Source organism: Hypomesus nipponensis, chromosome 3 (genome assembly GCF_054491055.1).
Source record: "Hypomesus nipponensis isolate SF chromosome 3, ASM5449105v1, whole genome shotgun sequence".
Lineage (NCBI taxonomy): Eukaryota > Metazoa > Chordata > Actinopteri > Osmeriformes > Osmeridae > Hypomesus > Hypomesus nipponensis.
Window position 1 is genome coordinate 18,165,001 of NC_140363.1, and position 20,000 is coordinate 18,185,000.

The 20,000-nt window shown below is 49.0% G+C and overlaps 2 protein-coding genes across 2 annotated transcripts in view; one reads left to right on the top strand and one right to left on the bottom strand.

The window, feature by feature from the left end:
• Nucleotides 1–11,003, top strand: part of tmem63c (transmembrane protein 63C) — a 28,478-nt gene extending 17,475 nt beyond the window's left edge. The window contains exons 7-24 of the mRNA XM_084681450.1: nucleotides 1–123; nucleotides 839–890; nucleotides 1,029–1,137; nucleotides 1,282–1,355; nucleotides 1,454–1,534; nucleotides 1,898–2,018; nucleotides 2,199–2,332; nucleotides 2,423–2,545; nucleotides 3,699–3,852; nucleotides 4,222–4,328; nucleotides 5,384–5,470; nucleotides 5,634–5,699; nucleotides 5,844–6,006; nucleotides 7,175–7,280; nucleotides 8,233–8,400; nucleotides 8,498–8,610; nucleotides 8,955–9,029; nucleotides 10,269–11,003. The exon at nucleotides 1–123 is cut by the window's left edge and continues 20 nt beyond it. Of these exons, the coding sequence (XP_084537576.1) occupies nucleotides 1–123; nucleotides 839–890; nucleotides 1,029–1,137; nucleotides 1,282–1,355; nucleotides 1,454–1,534; nucleotides 1,898–2,018; nucleotides 2,199–2,332; nucleotides 2,423–2,545; nucleotides 3,699–3,852; nucleotides 4,222–4,328; nucleotides 5,384–5,470; nucleotides 5,634–5,699; nucleotides 5,844–6,006; nucleotides 7,175–7,280; nucleotides 8,233–8,400; nucleotides 8,498–8,610; nucleotides 8,955–9,029; nucleotides 10,269–10,496 (2,084 nt within the window). The 3' untranslated portion in view covers nucleotides 10,497–11,003. The remainder of the gene's footprint in view (nucleotides 124–838; nucleotides 891–1,028; nucleotides 1,138–1,281; nucleotides 1,356–1,453; nucleotides 1,535–1,897; nucleotides 2,019–2,198; nucleotides 2,333–2,422; nucleotides 2,546–3,698; nucleotides 3,853–4,221; nucleotides 4,329–5,383; nucleotides 5,471–5,633; nucleotides 5,700–5,843; nucleotides 6,007–7,174; nucleotides 7,281–8,232; nucleotides 8,401–8,497; nucleotides 8,611–8,954; nucleotides 9,030–10,268) is intronic.
• Nucleotides 11,004–18,522: 7,519 nt separating this feature from the next.
• Nucleotides 18,523–20,000, bottom strand: part of ngb (neuroglobin) — a 4,080-nt gene continuing 2,602 nt past the window's right edge. The window contains exon 4 of the mRNA XM_084683306.1: nucleotides 18,523–20,000. This exon is cut by the window's right edge and continues 1,054 nt beyond it. The gene's annotated coding sequence lies outside the window, so the exon portion shown is untranslated.

Genomic DNA, 20,000 nt, shown 5'->3' on the forward strand with positions numbered 1-20,000 from the left:
AGTGTGGCATCGACGCCGTCACCTACCTGTCCTTTCAGCGCCACATCATCCTGCTCGTGACAGTGGTCTGTCTGATGTCCTTGGCCATCATCCTGCCTGTCAACTTTTCCGGGAACCTCCTGGGTAATTTGGAGCTCTCCCTGGGGCTGGCAGGCAGGCGGTGGGAGCCACTGGGCTATCCCAGACGCCAGTGGAGCTGCAGGAACACCTAGCAGGACACACACGGAGGCCACACACACACACCACAGCTGCAAACACAAATCCTGCACTCGTTTTCTCTTTTGGGATTGAATTAGTGGTGAGGTCTTCCTCAAGCCATAGAGTAGACTATAAATAGTAAAACAAACCCCCCCAAAAAAGATTTCCCAGTTCTTTCTAACACACGCTTAGTGTCAGAGTAATACAACATGCGACTGCTAAACAGCAAAATAAATGGTATTTGGCAGTTTAGTGTTTTTTTTCCCGCCTTATGTTGTGAGCTTCCAAAGGGAATGTTGAGGCAAGCCAGTAAAGGTCTACTTGGAGCAAGCTCACCACTCAGCAGTTATTGCTGTTGGCTGTCAACTATATGGACCAGCGTGTCACCACCACTTCTCGTTAAAGAACCCACACCCATATAGCGGCTGCCATAGCAACGGCACACACACATGGCATGCACATGACAATAGCTAAGTGAGACATCGCCTTAATCTTGAGGATCCTTGTTTCAGTTATCACTGGACGGGAAAATGCTTTCTGTGTTTGAACGCATCTCCTCTCTTCACGTCATGTGATTGTACACACGTAAAATAAATATATACTAGTTGTTTCATCTATGGCTGTCCTGTCGTTTTTACAGGAGACAGCCCTGAAAACTTTGGGAGAACAACATTGGCTAATGTTCCTGCGAAGTAAGAACAAACCTGACATTTCCCATCTTCAGGAAAGTCAGTTGGTGTGCTGTGTCATTCAGAATGAGCTGACATCAGTGTGGTGTGGAGGCGCTGTCTCTCCAGCAGCTGATGTCTCTGCACTTCCTGTCTCCTCAGGGACAGCTTCCTGTGGCTCCACAGCACCTTCGCTCTGCTCTACTTCATCATCACGGTGCTCTGCATGGCCCACCACGCCTCACACCTGGAGTACAGGGAGGACGAGAAGGTCTGTGTGTGTGAGTGTGTGTGAGTGAGTGAGTGTGTGAGTGAGTGTAAGTGAGTGTGTGTGTGTGTGCAGTATGTGTGTCTGTGTTTTGGCAGGGGCTTGTCTGCATCAGTTCTCATCTGAACATGGTGTTGCGTCTGGCAGGTGGCCCGAACCCTGATGATCACCTCCATCCCTAGAGAGATAGCAGACCCGGGACTCATCACCAAGCACTTCCAGTAAGGATGCCTCTTCTCTGCCTTCCCTTCCGCCATAGAGACTACAGCCACATGTGAGGTGTGTGACTGTGTGTGTCTGTGTGTGTGTGTCGTTCCAGCGAGGCCTACCCCAGCTGCACTGTCACCGACATCCGCTTTGGTTTCAACGTTCACAAGCTGATGAGGCTGGACGCTGAGAGGTACGATGCCCCGGCTACTGTCACAACCCCGGGGACACTTCGGCTTTCAACTTGATTTACCATTTTGTTACAAGTACAAGTACAGGTACAAGTACAGGTACAGGTACAGGTACAGGTACAGGTACAGGTACAGGTACAGGTACAGGTACAGGTACAGGTACAGGTACATTATGATTCTTTGGTCCTGCTCTTGACAACCCCTAGCGGCCAATCTAAACCTGAAAGAAATGATCCAAACCTCTAACCTAAGTGAGCTTCTACTGACCTAGTTGTACTAGAATATTAGAAGTTATAGAAGTGATGTAAAGAGGAATGATCCCTGTGGGTAACTGTTTCATTCCCCCTCCATGTGTTGGTTTGCAGACGGAAAGCGATGAAAGGAAGGCTGTATTTCACCACCAAGACCCAGAAGGAGGGGAAGATCATGATTAAGACCCACCCCTGCGCGCAGATCCTCTGCTGTGATCTGTGTGGCTTCGAGCAGGTAGGTTCTCACAAACACGGCGCGTTGGCTGTTGTCCGCCACTAGGTGGCAGCGCAAACCTGAACTAGGATGGAGCTACGGCAGCGGACCCTGTTGGTTTGTGCTCCTTGACGGTCGCAGAGCTCCACTCCGACCCTGACAGAGCCGGCTCGATGGTGTGTTGCTGTGTCTCCCTGACAGGTGGATGCGGAGCAGTACTACAGCGAGCTGGAGGAGAAACTGACGGACGAGTTCAACGCGGAGAAGAACCGCATCTCTCTGAAGAGGCTGGGCGTGGCCTTCGTCACCTTCAGGGACGAGAGGATGACGGCTGTGTGAGTGAGCTACGCCGTTCCCGCGCGACCCCTGCGACCCCGGAAGTGTCCGGGTGTTTCCCCCACCTCACCACCGTTCTGTGTTTCCAGGATCGTCAAGGACTACAGTCGGGTCCGTTGCCGTCGGAGCCCCCAGCAGTCCAGCATCACCACGGTGGTCCAGTCCCAGAGCTGGGGCGTTGGCTATGCTCCCGCCCCCAGTGACATCATCTGGTGAGCGTGCCGAGCGTGTTGCAGGACCCACGCTGAGGTCGAGTTCTCAGAGGAGCGGGTGACATCCACACATCCACTGAAAGCATCCAGCCTGTGACATTGTGGATTGGGATAATCACATTACCTGTTCAGAAGTATCTCCCTCTCTCTCTCTCTCTCTCTCTCTCTCTCTCTCTCTCTCTCTCTCTCTCTCTCTCTCTCTCTCTCTCTCTCCCTACCTCTCTCTCTCTCTCTCTCCCTCTCCCTCTCAAATATTTTAGATCAATGAAGAGATCAAATTAATCAATTTTTTTCTCTCTCTCTCTCTCTCTCTCTCTCTCTCTCTCTCTCTCTCTCTCTCTCTTTCACTCTCTCTCGTCCAATACCATCAATCAGAGGGAGATGAGATGACAGTTATGCTCTTTCATCCTGGAAAGCCAGTGCAGCCTTCCCTCTGTGGTTACGTAACAGAGCGGAGCGTTGCATATGTAGCGGGGGGGGGGGGGGGGGGATTAACCTAACGAGACGCCGTCCTGCAGTGTGCGCCTCGCTAGCTGGGAGTGCGTGGACGACAGCGTCTCAGCATCAGCCAATGACACGGCCAATGACCAGGGACTAATGCTCCTTCATTTTTAAAAAGCACTCAAGTATGATGGGCACAATCTGCTCTGTATGCCGGAGAAATGTAGAGAACACACACACACACACACAAGAACACACACACACACACAAGAACACACACACAAGAGATGGCTGCTGTTTCGGTGTACTGCATAGAAAACTGTCATACAGACAGCTGGAGGTTAATGGGATATGTAGTTCTATCAAGTCCGTCCTTCTCAACTGTCTGCCCCGTCACCCAGGAAGATGTTCTTACTAAACACTGTGTCTGTCTTCAGGGAGAACCTGTCTCTCTGTGGCTCTAAACACCCTGTCTGTCTCCAGGAGAACCTGTCTCTCTGTGGCTCTAAACACTGTGTCTGTCTTCAGGGAGAACCTGTCTCTCTGTGGCTCTAAACACTGTGTCTGTCTCCAGGGAGAACCTGTCTCTCTGTGGCTCTAAACACCGTGTCTGTCTCCAGGGAGAACCTGTCTCTCTGTGGCTCTAAACACCGTTTCTGTCTCCAGGGAGAACCTGTCTCTCTGTGGCTCTAAACACCGTTTCTGTCTCCAGGGAGAACCTGTCTCTCTGTGGCTCTCGCTGGTGGCTGCGCTGCATTCTGCTCAACATACTCCTCTTCCTCCTCCTCTTCTTCCTCACCACCCCTGCCATCATCGTCAACACCATGGACAAGTTCAACGTCACCAGACCAGTGGAGAGTCTTCAGGTCAGGGCCTGTACTTGGACTGTGACGTGGTTCAGTGAGATGCTTTGTGCTCTGGGGGGAGTCTGAGAGTGATACTGCTAGGGCCTAACTGTCTCCAGACTCTCCCAACCGTCTTAGGACCGGGTATGGCTCAGTGGTTAGAGTGTATGACTAAGAGCCCGAGAGCTCACAGGTTCAGATCCCTGAGATCTTCAGGTCTTGCTGGTGAAAGCGTCTGTTAAATGAATGCATCTTACGTCACATTAATGTCTGCACTCTGCGGAAGAAATGGGATTTCCTGTGTACTTATGTTCATCATAAGAATAAACATAACCAGTAACATAATGCCTAGTTCCCCACATGTTGATGTTCTTGATATGTTCTCCTCAGAACCCTCTCATCACCCAGTTTCTTCCGACCCTGCTGCTGTGGGCCTTCTCTGTCCTGCTGCCCTTCATCGTTTACTACTCAGCCTTCTTCGAGTCCCACTGGACCAGGTACCGCTGCCCCCTGCCACCCCCTGCTGCCCCCTGCAGGCCACAGCAGGCCACAGCACCCTCTCTCCTCGACTTCCACTGTCCGTCTTTATCATTTGATCTCACTGTTCTCGGTCTCCCTGTTCCTCTTTCTCTTTCCTCTTCTATCTCTGCCTCATCCCCACTCCTGTCTCTCTGCCAGTCTCCCTGTGTCCTTCTCCCTCTCTGTCTCTCTGTCTCTCTGTCTTTCTCTCCCTCTCTCCTTCATTCTCCCTCTGAATCTCTCTATCTTTCTCCCTCTCTTTCTCATTCACCCCCCTCCCTCATTACCCCCCTTCTCTCTCTTTCTTTTGACCTCTCTCTCCCTCCATCACATCACTGCCGCCCACTCTCTCTGTCCTTCATTCTCCCTCTCTGTCTCTCTGTCTTTCTCTCCCTCTCTCCTTCATTCTCCCTCTCTGTCTCTCTGTCTTTCTCTCCCTCTCTCCTTCATTCTCCCTCTCTGTCTCTCTGTCTTTCTCTCCCTCTCTCTTTCATTCTCCCTCTCTGTCTCTCTGTCTTTCTCTCCCTCTCTCCTTCATTCTCCCTCTCTGTCTCTCTGTCTTTCTCTCCCTCTCTCCTTCATTCTCCCTCTCTGTCTCTCTGTCTTTCTCTCCCTCTCTCCTTCATTCTCCCTCTCTGTCTCTCTGTCTTTCTCTCCCTCTCTCTCTCTGTCAGTCTCTCTGCGTTCTCCCGTTCCAGTCAGGTTGTCATAGAGATGTCGATGTGGAGATAATGATATGCACAGTGGTCACTATGCAGAGAGGAGCAGAACAGGCACCACCTCACACAGCACCTAGGAGCAAGGAACAGCTCTTATCATAACCACCCCCGCAAGTGGGGCGTGTGTGAAGCACCAAATGCAAATCAACTGTTTACAGATATTTGGTGTGAGCGGCTTTTGTCGGTGTGTAAGGAACCCAGTAATCTGTGTGTGAGTCTTTAGGATGTGTTTTCACGTGCGTACCTGTGAGTGTCTGCAGAGCCCCTGCTGTGCGTGTGCACGTGTTTCCTGATATGACTGGTGATTTCCTCAGGTCCAGTGAGAATCAGACCACGATGCATAAGTGCTTCTTGCTGTTGGTGTTCATGGTGATCATCCTTCCTTCGCTGGGTCTATCCAGGTAGCTCTCCTACAGTATTTAAAATGATCTATGCTTATTATTATCACTATCTCCTGATCAACTGTAAATAAAACTCATACACTTTTTATGCATGCTGCATCATTTTTTGTGGAAAATCTTCAAAAGAAAAATGATAAAAAACAATGTACTTTTTTCTTTGTAGCCTGGACCTGTTTTTCAGATGGCTCTTTGATGTGAATTTCCTGGATGACAAGGACATTAAATTCCAGTGAGTTTGTTTGTGTCAACAGTAGATGATTCATGACCACACAGGACTTCTGCATTAATACAAACCCAAGTACCCAAACGCAGCAACTAAATCCTTCAACCATCCCCTGACCCCTGACCCCTGACCCCTGACCCCTGTGTGCAGGTGTGTGTTCCTCCCTGACAACGGGGCATTCTTCGTTAACTACGTCATCACGGCCAGCCTGCTGGGCACCGCCATGGAGCTGCTGAGAGTGCCAGCCCTGGTGGTGTACGCCCTCCGCCTCTGCTTGGCCAAGTCCCAGGCCGAACGCATCCACATCAGACGGGTCAGGGTCTCCGTCGGGTCTCTGTGTTCACCATCACCCTCTCCTCTCCAGCCTCTCCTCTACACCCTCTCCTCTCCATCCTCTCCTCTACACCCTCTCCTCTCCAGCCTCTCCTCTACACCCTCTCCTCTACACCCTCTCCTCTCCATCCTCTCCACCCTCACCTCTTAAACCCTCTCCTCTCCACCCTCTCCTCTCCAGCCTCTCCTCTACACCCTCTCCTCTCCATCCTCTCCAGCCTCTCCTCTACACCCTCTCCTCTCCAGCCTCTCCTCTACACCCTCTCCTCTCCATCCTCTCCAGCCTCTCCTCTACACCCTCTCCTCTCCATCCTCTCCACCCTCACCTCTTAAACCCTCTCCTCTCCACCCTCTCCACCCTCACCTCTTAAACCCTCTCCTCTCCATCCTCTCCAGCCTCTCCTCTACACCCTCTCCTCTCCAGCCTCTCCTCTACACCCTCTCCTCTCCATCCTCTCCACCCTCACCTCTTAAACCCTCTCCTCTCCACCCTCTCCACCCTCACCTCTTAAACCCTCTCCCCTCAAAAATCTCCTCTCCACCCTCTCCTCTCCATCCTCTCCACCCTCTCCTCTCCACCCTCACCTCTTAAACCCTCTCCCCTCAAAAATCTCCTCTCCACCCTCTCCTGTCCACCCTCTCCTCCACCCTCTCCTCTCCACCCTCTCCTCCACCCTCTCCTCTCCACCCACTCCTCCACCCTCTCCTCTCCAGCCTCTCCTCTCCACCCTCTCCTCTCCACCCTCTCCACCCTCACCTCCACTCTCTCCTCCACCCTCTCCTCTCCACCCTCTCCTCCACTCTCTCCTCTCCACCCTTTCCACCCTCACCTCTCCACCCTCACCTCTTAAACCCTCACCTCGTAAACTCCACCCTCTCCAACTGCTTGACCTGTACAGCTGACTCAGTCAGTTCAACTCAGCGCTGTGTGTCTGCCGAGGCAGAGAGAACCTTTTAACTTGTCCTGCAAACGACAATAAATCCTCTTGTTGATTCTAAAGAGGACTGACAGCAGGGCAATAAACATTTGAGGATACACCACATGAAAGCCATTCTTTCGAGGCCTTCTCTGCCATGATTGAAGGATAATTGAAGACGTGGACAGTGACTGTTTAAGCTCGTTCTCCCTGCTCTTTGTCTCTCTCCAGAGCCAGGCCTATGAGTTCCAGTTCGGTCTGGAGTACGCCTGGACCATGTGCATCTTTGCTGTCAGCCTAACTTACAGCATCACCTGCCCCATTATCGTGCCCTTTGGTGAGCCTGTTGGTGTGTGTGTGTTCCTGCATGCATGTGTATGAGTGTGTACGTGTTTGAGTGTGTGTGTGCATCAATTACTACATGTAAGTGTGTGTGTGTGTGCACATAAACAAGTGTGTACATTGTTTATTGTTAAAAGGATCCCCATTAGCTGTCACCAAAGTGGGACGAGCTAATCTTCCTGGGGTCCAGCAAAAAGAAAACAAAAGCAGAAACATACATCATTATAAACATCACCAGAAATCACTCAGAACAAATCATTACAGCACTACATTTATTACTCCATTAATAAAGTAAATATTTACATTCCCTGCTCACTACTGTAAATGGTGCATTCTCAGATGGTACCTGAAAGAGACTTTGCTATTAATTTTACGTATATCCAGTGGGCAATTATTATTATGTATATGAGTGCTCGTATGCATAGGTATGTGCTTACACGTGTTTGAGAGTGTGTGTGTGTGTGTGTTTGTAGATACGTGTGCATTTGTGTTTCTGTATAAGTGTGTGTGTGTGTGTGTGTGAGCGTATCTCCTGATACTGTACCCTCCCTCACCTCTGCTGCCAACCGGGCTCAGACTGTGAGAGTGTGCTGCTGGCCTCCCAGACGCTGAGACCCAGCGAGCTGCCAGCCAGACGCCCACTCCTCTCCTGTCTGTGCCCAGAGCTGCAACACGGCGCTCAGGGCACACGCTGTCCTGCTCGGGCATGACTGCCCACTGGGCTCACCTGCCTGGTGGACGTGGAGAATCTGGAGGAAGGGAAGGGTGGAGGTCCTCAGTGTTTCATTTTCTCTCTCTCTCTCTCTCTCTCTCTCTCTCTCTCTCTCTCTCTCTCTCTCTCTCTCTCTCTCTCTCTCTCTCTCTCTCTCTCTCTCTCTCTCTCTCTCTCTCTCTCTCTCTCTCTCTCTCTCTCTCTCTCTCTCTCTCTCTCTCTACCTCTCTTTCAGGGCTGCTGTACCTAATCCTAAAGCACATGGTGGACCGCTACAACATCTACTATGCCTACGTGCCCACCAAGCTGAACCAGCGCATCCACAGAGCAGCCATCTGCCAGGTCATCGTAGCCCCCATCCTCTCCATGTTCTGGCTTCTCTTCTTCTCAGTCCTCAGACTAGGTACTTCCTGTCCCGCCCCCTCGTCACGCAGGGATTGGCTGAGCCACTTGGATCCCACGTGGACTTGATGTTCTGTTGCTCTTCCTTTGTGACCCAGGCCCGACGAGACCCATCACCCTGTTCACCTTTGTGTCCCTGCTGTCCTGCATCACCTTGTCTCTGTTCGGCCTGTGCCTGAAGAAACAGACAGACAAGTCAACAAGCTACCAGGTGAGATGCTCTGGTCTGATACCAGGTGAGATGCTCTGGTCTGATAGCAGGTGAGATGCTCTGGTCTAATAGCAGGTGAGATGCTCTGGTCTGATAGCAGGTGAGATGCTCTGGTCTGATAGCAGGTGAGATGCTCTGGTCTAATAGCAGGTGAGATGCTCTGGTCTGATAGCAGGTGAGATGCTCTGGTCTAATAGCAGGTGAGATGCTCTGGTCTAATACCAGGTGAGATGCTCTGGTCTAATAGCAGGTGAGATGCTCTGGTCTAATAGCAGGTGAGATGCTCTGGTCTAATAGCAGGTGAGATGCTCTGGTCTAATCTCAGCTGTGGTTGTGTGTTTCAGATGTCGGACCAACCGGCAGAGGGAGCCTTTGCTGACGCAGAGAGGAACACTGGCTCCTCCTCCACCACCTCTAATGTACAGTACACACCCCTCATACACACACACACACCTCTCTCACACACACACCTCTCACACACACACACGCACACACCTCACTCACACACACCCCTCATACACACACACACACCTCTCTCACACACACACCTCTCTCACACACACACGCACACACCTCACTCACACACACCCCTCATACACACACACACCCCTCATACACACACACACCCCTCATACACACACATACCCCTCATACACACACACACACACACACACACGCACACACCCCTCATACACACACACACACCTCTCTCACACACATACACGCACACACATGACGCTCACTGTCAGATCTCCTGACACTAAGACTAAACACTTCACACCATTTTAGTCACAAACGACATGACTGCACGGCAGAAGGGTCCATTTCCATGTTCGTGTTACTCGTTGACAGCGTTAACATGGGCCCACTCTCTCGACAATTCAATTCAGTACGCTTCCTTGGCATGAATGTTCAGGTTAAACAATGTTGCCAAAGCAGTCCGGGACTACACATGTAAATATAAACATCATAGAACTGAAGGATCATCAATCACAAAAAATCATAATCATGCCAAGTCACACTTAATGTACTGTTATAATCAATATATATATATAATAATCAAATAATAGGTTTTTTGTGTCTTCATGGTTGTGAAACTCCCCGGTGTTCAGTTAAACACGATGTGTGTGTGTTGATGTGTGTGTGTTGATGTGTGTGTGTGTTGATGTGTGTGTCCTGATGTGTGCTATGTCAAGGTATCTTTATTTTGTACCCGCAGGTAAAATTGTTTTGCAGATAAATAGAATTTCGTTGTATGTGTTAGAAAAAACACATGCAAGACACAACAATTCACAACAAATATACCGGTTAATAACATCATGACAGGCTGCACCAAACACAAGCATATACCTTCTTGCATTTAACTAACTATTGCATACTAAAACATCTCTCCTCTTATTATTATTTAAAACCTCAATTGCCGCAGGAACAAAAGTATTCCTGTAGCGTCTCGTTTTACATCACGGGGGCCACAAACTGGCAACCCGAGGGAAGTAACTGAAACCCGTTGCTTAAGGGATGCAGCTCATCACTTAAAATAGTCCTTGCCTTCCTGTACAACTGAGTTGGACCAAATGTATTCTAGAGTCCGTTGATTTACTCCTATTATCTTGCTCGCCCATTTGACAATTTGGTTTATGTGTGTCTCCTCCCACCAGCTCTTTGTGGCGTCGGTGCTGCTGGAGCCAGAGCTGTCCCTGACCCCCATGCCGTCCCCCGCCCACCAGAGCTACGGCGCCCTGGCCTGCACCCAGGGCCCCGCCCACGAGCCGGCGGGCCAGGACGACCCGGGGGCGCAGGGGGAGACCCTGGAGACCCAGCTCCAGGACCCCCCACACTCCTACTACCCCAGCCCCCTCATGGACAGCCCTGTGGGGCACCAGTGACAGGGAACGCAGCCTCCCCGATGCACTCCACGCTTGCGCCTGGCTTGAGTCAGCTGCCGCTGCGCTGTGTTTTTGACACTGACATCTGACTCTGACCCGACTGCCTCGGCTCCTCTGACAGGAGCGTGGCAGTGAGAGAAGGGCCATGGGCTTGTTTGGAGCCCAGAGAGTCCTCCACAGTGAGGTAGCAGCAGGTGTATGGGTACAGGACAGCACCTGACCTCCCTCCCTCCCTCTCCCCCCTGCATGTACAGAGATCAAGACAACTGTCTCACGATCAACCAGAGTCCAACAGAGGGCCTGTCAAACCAAAACGTGTCGCTATTTTTCAACCACTTCTGTTTTTGACGTTTCGTCTGAATCGATCCACCAGCTGGTCGTGAGCTGGCTGGGGGTGACTGTGTAGTGTGGGGATATCCTGGCAGCCGTGCGTGTGACCCAGGAACACGGAGGAGTGGAGGGGACTCTCTGGGTTGAAGGGAGGGGGGCTGACCCCAGCGGACAGGCATGGTGGTTATAATGAGGGGGTGGGGGTGAGGGAGGGTGGGTGAGGGTTTGGTGAGGGAGGGTGGATTTGGCTGTGGAGGCGGAGCATTAGGAGGCAGAGAGGCAGAGAGAGAGGGCTGTGGAGGCGGAGCATTAGGAGGCAGAGAGGCAGAGAGAGAGGGCTGTGGAGGCAGAGCATTAGGAGGCAGAGAGGCAGAGAGAGAGGGCTGTGGAGGCAGAGCATTAGGAGGCAGAGAGGCAGAGAGAGAGGGCTGTGGAGGCAGAGCATTAGGAGGCAGAGAGGCAGAGAGAGAGGGCTGTGGAGGCAGAGCATTAGGAGGCAGAGAGGCAGAGAGAGAGGGCTGTGGAGGCGGAGCATTAGGAGGCAGAGAGGCAGAGAGAGAGGGCTGTGGGGTTGTGAAGCCATCTGCAGAGAGATAACCGAACAGAAGGAGGGTTAGAGTGGAACTCAGAGATGGAACACTCTCCCTGCAGAGCGAAGACACGAGGAACCCTCTCTACCTGGATCTCATTGTAATCGTCGTGGTCATTAAAGAAGCTCTTGTTATTTGTTCCTGATTCAGTAACTGCCAGTTGTTTGTGCTGTCAGTGTTGTACTTCGGGTGGGGTGCAGAAGATTTGTTTATTTACCTCTTTCTGAGATTCGAGTGAACTTACGAGTGAGTTGTATTCATTTTGGTTTGATTTATTTGATTCATAAAGATCCAGTAACATGAACAGACTCACATTCTGATCCTACCCTCTTGCATCATGGTCACAGTAGTTTAGATCTTTCCAGAACTCTTACAAACCACTGCATGTTGACCGTGCTGTATACATGTCAGAATGTGTCTCTGCGGTCACCCTGTAATAACAATGTACTCCGTTAGCAAATGCACGATGGGGGATTTGAACCTGAGTGCTCTTGATTTGCAGTTAAATGCTCTAACCACCAAACTACGCTTCTCCCACCTCTACCCATGATCCTGTCCTAATCCAGATCTCTTAGGGCTTGTAATCCACATACAGCACTCTCGCCATCCGTGGAAACTCAGATCATCTTATGTTTCACTCCTGCGACAGTAAGCTTGACTTGTTTTGTTATTCTGGGGGTTCTTGCTGCTGAAGGGATTAGGGAGGTTTCCTTGCCAATCTGAATGTAAACTGATTGTGGTTTGTTATAACGTTCTCTTGCTGTGCCTTGAAGAGAGAATCACTTTTGTCTGACAATCCAGCATGGCCTGAATGATGCTGCATGGTCTGAAACTAAAGCAGGGAAACTGGGGATTCAAACTGGGGATTCAAACCGGGGATTCAATCCGGGGATTCAAACCGGGGATTCAAACCGTAGAAATGACAAACATGTAATCACACTTCATGATCTCCTCGTCCACTCTGGTCACTTGTCGTCTCCCAGTGGGATATAGAACGTGGTTCCTACTCCTGGTCCTTGGGATGTTTTAGATCTGCCCTGCATGTTTTAGATGTTTCCCTCCTCCAACACACCTGATTCAAAGGAATAAGTCATTCTGCAGGACTTGATAACGACCAAGTCGTTTGAGTAAAGTGTTTTGGAGCAGGGAAGCATTCTGAGACACACAGTGTGTTTCTCTTGCAGATTTCTCCTGTGTCATGCAGCCAATAGACAAGCATCTCTGTGGGATAGAGATTATGTTGACTCATGTTATTGTACTGACTGTGTTTTGCTTGTCTGGTGTCTTAAACAGTATCAGTGGAAACACCTGGATTGTGGTTTGAGGTGCCTTGTTGTAGATGTCACTCAGTGTCTTTGCAGATCTGCTCTATGTGATCATATAGCCAATCTCTTGAAAGTAAACACCTGTTGTCATCATGTAGATATTGGGTGTTTTTTCTTGTTGTTGTTGTCACACCTAAAGCAAAAAGGGTACAGTATGATAGGAGGAACTCAAAATGTGCAGCTGTAACATTTTTAGACTCTTGAATCCAGTCGACTTTGTGCGATGTCTGGCTGGTTTTACAGGAGATTTCCTCCATAATGTTTTCATCGTCTTTCTGCAGTGGATCCCTGGAGTCGAGTGTGCCAGTAGCAGCTTCATGGAGGGTTTAGAGGAAAGAAGAGGGTTATTACAGGACTGGTACCTTATAAAATTAAAGTTATTTGTTAAATTTTATGAAGAAATCGAGTTATATTTCTAAAACACATGTTAACACTTCAGAAAGAAACTGTTATTGAGGATAATAATGTTGTTCAGTGTCTTCTCGATCATGTGAGACTTTAATCGTGGAAAGTGCCACAGTGAAATCTGGTTGACCGGTCCGTCTGAGAATTCACATCCCAATAAAGTGTCCAGGGTTTCAGCTTCTACAAGTGGTTTCCAGGCCACAAGACTCATAATTCACTTCAAGTTGACATATTAATCCTTTTCTATTTGACAGTGACCATAATAGCTGATAAGATTTCTTGTCCATTTTGATTTAATGTGTGGTAACATAAAAAATATATATATAGAAAATGGAAGATTCATTAATTTTTTCTTTTTTTCCAATGTCAGTGACGGAATACTCTCGTAAAATGTTTAGATTTCATGCTTAGTGATCTGTTTTCCTGTGTGCTTGTCTGCCTCGCTCCGTTTATTCATGGAACACTGAGTTTTTCCAGACTTTGTTTGTAATTTTCATCCTTTAAAGAAAACTGGTGAGTGTTCTTGCCAAAATCCCACTTCTAGATTTCTCTGAATCATTGACATTTGCTGAGAAATAAAAAGACAAAGAAACGCTCTGCAATCTTGATTGTTGTTTCTTTCACAAGGCTGAGGTCATGTGACAAGGCTGAGGTCATGTGACAGGGTACCGGAGTGTAGCCGGAACCTGGGGCCAGTCTCCCCAGACCAGAAGAATACCAGTCTCTCCAGACCAGAAGGATACCAGTCTCACCAGACCAGAAGAATACCAGTCTCTCCAGACCAGAAGGATACCAGTCTCACCAGACCAGAAGGATACCAGTCTCTCCAGACCAGAAGGATACCAGTCTCTCCAGACCAGAAGGATACCAGTCTCTCCAGACCAGAAGGGGGAGTGTACTGCACGTTGGAAGGATCATTGTTGGGGTTAGTGCATCACACAACATGAGGCCTAGACCACAGGAGTCTAACAAACCGAATACAACTCAATTCTGCACGCCACGTTTTGAACCTAACGAGTTTTCAGCGCTTCTATCGCATGATATGAAGGATTTAAAATCCCAGAGTTTCTCTGTGGAGCAGGGAGGGTAACAGGCCAGTGTCCTGGTTGGGTCTGGGGAGCAGGGAGGGTAACAGGGCAGTGTCCTGGTTGGGTCTGGGGAGCAGGGAGGGTAACAGGGCAGTGTCCTGGTTGGGTCTGGGGAGCAGGGAGGGTAACAGGGCAGTGTCCTGGTTGGGTCTGGGGAGCAGGGAGGGTAACAGGGCAGTGTCCTGGTTGGGTCTGGGGAGCCAGGGTCAATGCATGCATGTTCTCTCCTCCCTGAAGGAGGAACAGTGTGTCTGCATACAAACTAGCCAGGGGACAAGCCACTGCATAAAGCAAACCTCATTGGTCCTCTACAGACCCTATGAGGACGGGGCCAATTACCTGCTTGAGACTCTGGCTCGTGCTTGAAGCTGGAGACAGCAGGGAGAGAGAGATGTGAGTCGAATGCTGCTGAATCAAAACTCCATGTAGCATTTAGGACGCTACCTGAGGTATTCTGAGGTATTAGGTGAGGCTACATCTTCATAATTAAAGCACAGTCGTTATCACGGTCAACTGAAAACATATCAACTGAAATCAGGGACATGCGCCTGCCAGTCACAATGACCTTTCTCTAATAATTGAGAGAAAAAATAATAAAAGAAAAGAAGGAGAAATGCCTGACATTTTCCCCTGTCACCCCTGGCAACTGCTAGGAGTATGCTACAGAGGGGAAGGTAATTCCTGTGGGTGTGGGCTACAGCTTTTTTCTCTGCTAAGCAGCTGCTTAGAATAGAAAATATCTGCCCCCTCCTGCAGCAACCATATTGTCAGTCCCCTATGACTCCCTGTCTCTCTATTTGCACATGTTAATGCCACTTAATCAGTCCCTGTTGTTTTAGATTTACATTTTTTTTTTATATTCAGAGTGACAATGACAGTAGCAGTTTGTCGTTTCCTATTCACCTTCAGATGTTAGCATATGTTTACAGCAGATTAGTGGAAGTCTACCCCGACTCAAAGCTCGAAAGTCAGGGTCTGCCAACAAGCTCTGCAGGACAGTATGACAGGACGGTGCCTACTTCTCAGATCTTGGAGGAAATCGATGTGAGACCCAGAGCGGCGCTGTGAAGCTGTTGGCAGGCTGTGTGTCACAGAAGGGCCAGCTCATTAGAACCCGACGACTGCATGAAAGGCCACCGTCTCCATTTCCCGGGAAAGGTGTCAGGAGCGGTTATCTAATGCAGGAGACCGGCGCTATTACCGGGTGGCTTAACGCCTGGTCGCCATGGCTGCGTGCTTCAATCAAAATGTAACCTTTGTGGTGTTCAGACAGCGAGCCAGACGAGAGAGCGACAGCCATAAAAACAGAGTGGATGCATCACTAGCACTGATTCCGCGTCAATCATCTATCAGAACATACGACGTTCCTTGGCCTTTGTGGGTTGCGATACGCCCTCTAAACTAAACCAAACTAACTATCCAAAAGTGCCGCTTTCTTTCATGTCAGTAAATCAATGTAATTTCACAGAGACACATAGCAAGTTGCTTTTCCTATAGGCGGAAATCCCGGGGAGGACACGACCCCCCCATCCTGGGAAAAATAGGATTTGTCCCCCCCCAATAATTCACTGTAAACATAAGGAAATTGAAATCATATTAATAATATACATTTAACATTACAATGTAGGCTATGTGTTACAGCAGTAATTGGTGTCCCCCTCAGAAATTGCTCTTGAGAAAATGTCATATAATTTTCCCCGAAAAAATGTGATAGCAGATTTTCGCCACTGTTTCCTATGGTTGCTAAGGCCACGGCGGTTGCTGTGAAGGCAGCAGAGATGGCGGGGCGGGCAGACGGACTGTTTCACCAGCGCTCAGCACAATTGGGCTCCGCGACGATCGTCTGAGAGCTAACCTGATTAGCCTAGCTCCGCTAACCCGCTCCCACATTCAAGCCCCTCTTTCTCATCACTATAATTGATCATCTGCTACAACGGAATATTGCCATCTTCCTCCAAAAACAAACACAAACACACACCACTCTCTGGACCCTCATCGGTAGCTGTTGCCATGACAACGTCCAATCTCCCCCCCCCCCAACACACACACACCTCTTTCATTCCAAAACACATTGCAGACTTTCTAAAAATAATGTGTGTCTGTTGTCTTTTCTCACTGCCTTGTTTCCACTGGAGTCAGTCCTTCAGCCTCATAAGGCATGGCTCATAAGGGACAGGAATATATCTTCATGGCCCCAGGGGCCATCAGCTCTAGAAAGCTCTCGAGCAAACTCTCTTTGAAGCTCAGTCAGAATCATGAAATACACATCGATACATCTCCTTTATTACATGGCAACGACGGTAGCCTACGAGCTTTCTGATGCTACAGTAATGGGTAGTCATGCCAGACACGTATTGCTCTCCTCAGCGGTCAATACGGCTCCGTATTGCCCTCTGACGTCATCTTCAAAATGACCGACAAGTCAGCTGCTGAGTTTTACTATCCAGATGATGCTGAAAAGATTTGTCATCGAAAGTGAGGATGAAGACTAGACTCTTTTAATCACTTGTGTCGTTATTTTGTGTTGAAATTAAAGCCATTTTAGCAGAACCATGTTGTCCGCTTTCTGTCAAAAGTAATGAGTTGCTAAGTAGCCTAACACATGAAACACAGCGTGAGAAGACTTGAGAGCTAGCTACAATTAGCCTTGAGGTAGGCTACCATTTATTTTCGTTTACAAAATGAAAACAAGCTAAAAATGCCATATAATAAACTACTTACTAACTTCGACCGTTCGGTCATGCCGGGAAATATCAAACCTCGGCTTTGCCGTATCGACCGAGCGATAGCAAGGTTAATAAGGCAAAGCCTCAGTTTAATATTTCCCGGCATGACCTCACTCTCGGTTAGTAAGTAGTTAATATCGGGTTAGAATGAGCGCTGAACACGGTCCACTCGGCCGCCTGCCTCAACTGCCTGCCTGCCTCAACTGCCTGCCTGCCTCAACTTCCTGCCTGCCTGCTTCAACTACCTGGCTGCCTGCCTCAACTGCCTGCCTGCCTCAACTACCTGACTGCCTGCCTCAACTGCCTGGCTGCCTCAACTGCCTGCCTGCCTCAACTGCCTGCCTCAACTGCCTGCCTGCCTCAACTGCCTGCCTCAGCTGCCTGCCTGCCTCAATTACCTGGCTGCCTGCCAGCCTGCCTCAACTGCCTGCCTGCCTCAACTGCCTGGCTGCCTCAACTGCCTGGCTGCCTGCCTCAACTGCCTGGCTGTCTGCCTCAACTGCCTGCCTGCCTGAACTTCCTGCCTCAGCTGCCTGGCTGCCTGCCTCAACTGCCTGGCTGCCTGCCTCAACTGCCTGCCTGCCTCAACTGCCTGCCTCAGCTGCCTGCCTCAACTACCTGGCTGCCTGCCCGCCTGCCTCAACTGCCTGCCTACCTGCCTCAACTGCCTGCCTACCTGCCTCAACTGCGTGCCTCAACTGCCTGCCTGCTTGGCTATTCTGTAGGTCAGACTAGGACAGACAGACATTAAGAAACCTGTCTCCCAGTGGGGGAGAGGGGAGGACGGGGGTGGAGGGAGGAGAGGGGGAAAGAGGGGGTGGAGGGAGGAGAGGGGGAAAGAGGGGGTGGAGGGAGGAGAGGGGGAAAGAGGGGGTGGAGGGAGGAGAGGGGGAAAGAGGGGGTGGCATCGAGCACACAGACAGATCTGGGACATATCAGCCACTGCTCCATCTTCTGAGCAGACAGCCAGCCCATGGATGTGACTTTAATGATGATACAACCAAATTGAATATGCGGGACAGAACGTGTTGAAGCAGGGAGGGCAGATACCATCTTTCAGTACCTCCTATCTCCTGCTCTCTCAAGTGAGCACACACAAGCGCGCGCTCTCGCTCTCTCTCTCTCTTTCTTTACACACACACACACACACACAACCTTGTTAAGCCTTGTGTTTACTTTTGGAAATAGAAGAAGAAGGCCAACCAGGGCTGTCTGTGCTGTAAGGGGCGGCCGGGCCCGTTAACGACGCCCATTAGAGTTCTTGGAATTCTGCAGCCCTGATGTGACACGGTGACATTTGCATGAATAAGCGGGCTGATGCACCCGCCTCTCTGGCTCCAGAGATGAAGTCTTCTCGTCTCCACAGCCCGGGGGAAGGAGCCAGCTAGCACATCCATGTTACGCAATACACAAGGAAAACAGCCCGTCCGAGCGTGAGCAGTCAGGCGTGGTGTGATTGATTCCAAACAGCGTCGCTACTATCAATTAGAGACAGAACAGACAACATGCGATGAGGTACGAAGCCGTACGTTCTTTAGTTTGTCAACACAGAATATCAGGTTTATTTATTTTTGAGGAGTATTAGAATCACAATACATCACATCCACAGGAGATCCGTTTAACAAGCTGTTTGGTTGAGTTTTTAATTGCATTTACTGTTGAACGTGTTTTTGGTCAGAGAGAGAGAGAGAGAGAGCTGGGTGACGCCATTGCTGTACAGGAACAGCTGAGGTGGTGAGGTAGACAATGAGCCACCCAAGAACAGAACTTAAACATTAAATTAGTAAAGTACCTATGGTAAATCCCACGTATACTCAATAAAATGAACACAAATCGCACAAACCACAATAATCTGCATAGTCTTATGTATAGCTATGTAAAGAATCACTTTAAATACATCACAAACAGTCACTTACTCAACTTTACTCTCAAAACTGAACATTGAGACACTTGAAGGGTTAATAAGTGGTAGAGAACAATCTTCCTGAAGTACATATTGAGTATGCACTTGGCTGAAAGGCTGAATGTAAAATCTCTTTAGAAAGGGTGATGTAATGATCGTGCGCCCAAATGCCAGCGAGCACATCTATCTTGGGATGAGACGTCCATAGTACGGCAGTTATCCAGACTGGAAAGGAAATTGCTCTACCCTATTCTCTAATTTGCTACTTTGAAGGCTGTGAAACCCAAAGGACATATTTAAGCGGAGATGAGAAATCTGTTCATCCCTACAGCACCCAGTGCTGTAAGTGTTTGTGCTGTCTGGAAACAAGATGCAATTACATTTAAGTGAAATACTACATTTTGTGGGTGTACGGGGTTTGGCAAAACATTATTCCAAGCGGTGGTCCTTTCTATTACTACACTTGAAAATACAAAAATAAACTTTATAAAAGTAAACTCAGACTGAAGAAAGAAGACCCACATATCTTCTGCTCGGATATAAATGAGTGAAAGACGTGCTGTATTATAGCTAAATTACTTAGCATTGTGAATTTTAAATGCCATCAATTAACAATTGACAAAGAAATATACACATTTGTTTATAGCAGCAAAAAAGACACAAACCTTTCTAACAAATTCAGTATTATCAGATATAAAGTGTTTGTCATATATACTGTTCATCAGTGAATGTATTAGAGCTGTTCTCCTGATCAACTACAACACAGAAACACTCCAAGCTCAAATATTACATCGTCTTTGCAGTAGTGGGGTGTTGTAAAACATGAATACAAGTCTGGCTTCTAAAGACTGTGATTGAGAAAGCCGTTGTCATATTTGTGGCCAGGTTAGAGACAAGAGTGGCTACAACATCTTTTACACACTCTCTGTCACACACACACACACACACTCACACACACACACACGCACACGCACACGCACTCACTCACACACACGCACACGCACACGCACTCACTCACTCACACACACACACACAGATATTTGTGAACAGGTTGCCATTCTGTACGATAGCATTATTCAGTACAGTGTCTTAATCTAATCAAAACCCTCAAGCAAAGAGTTCTATTACATCAGTACT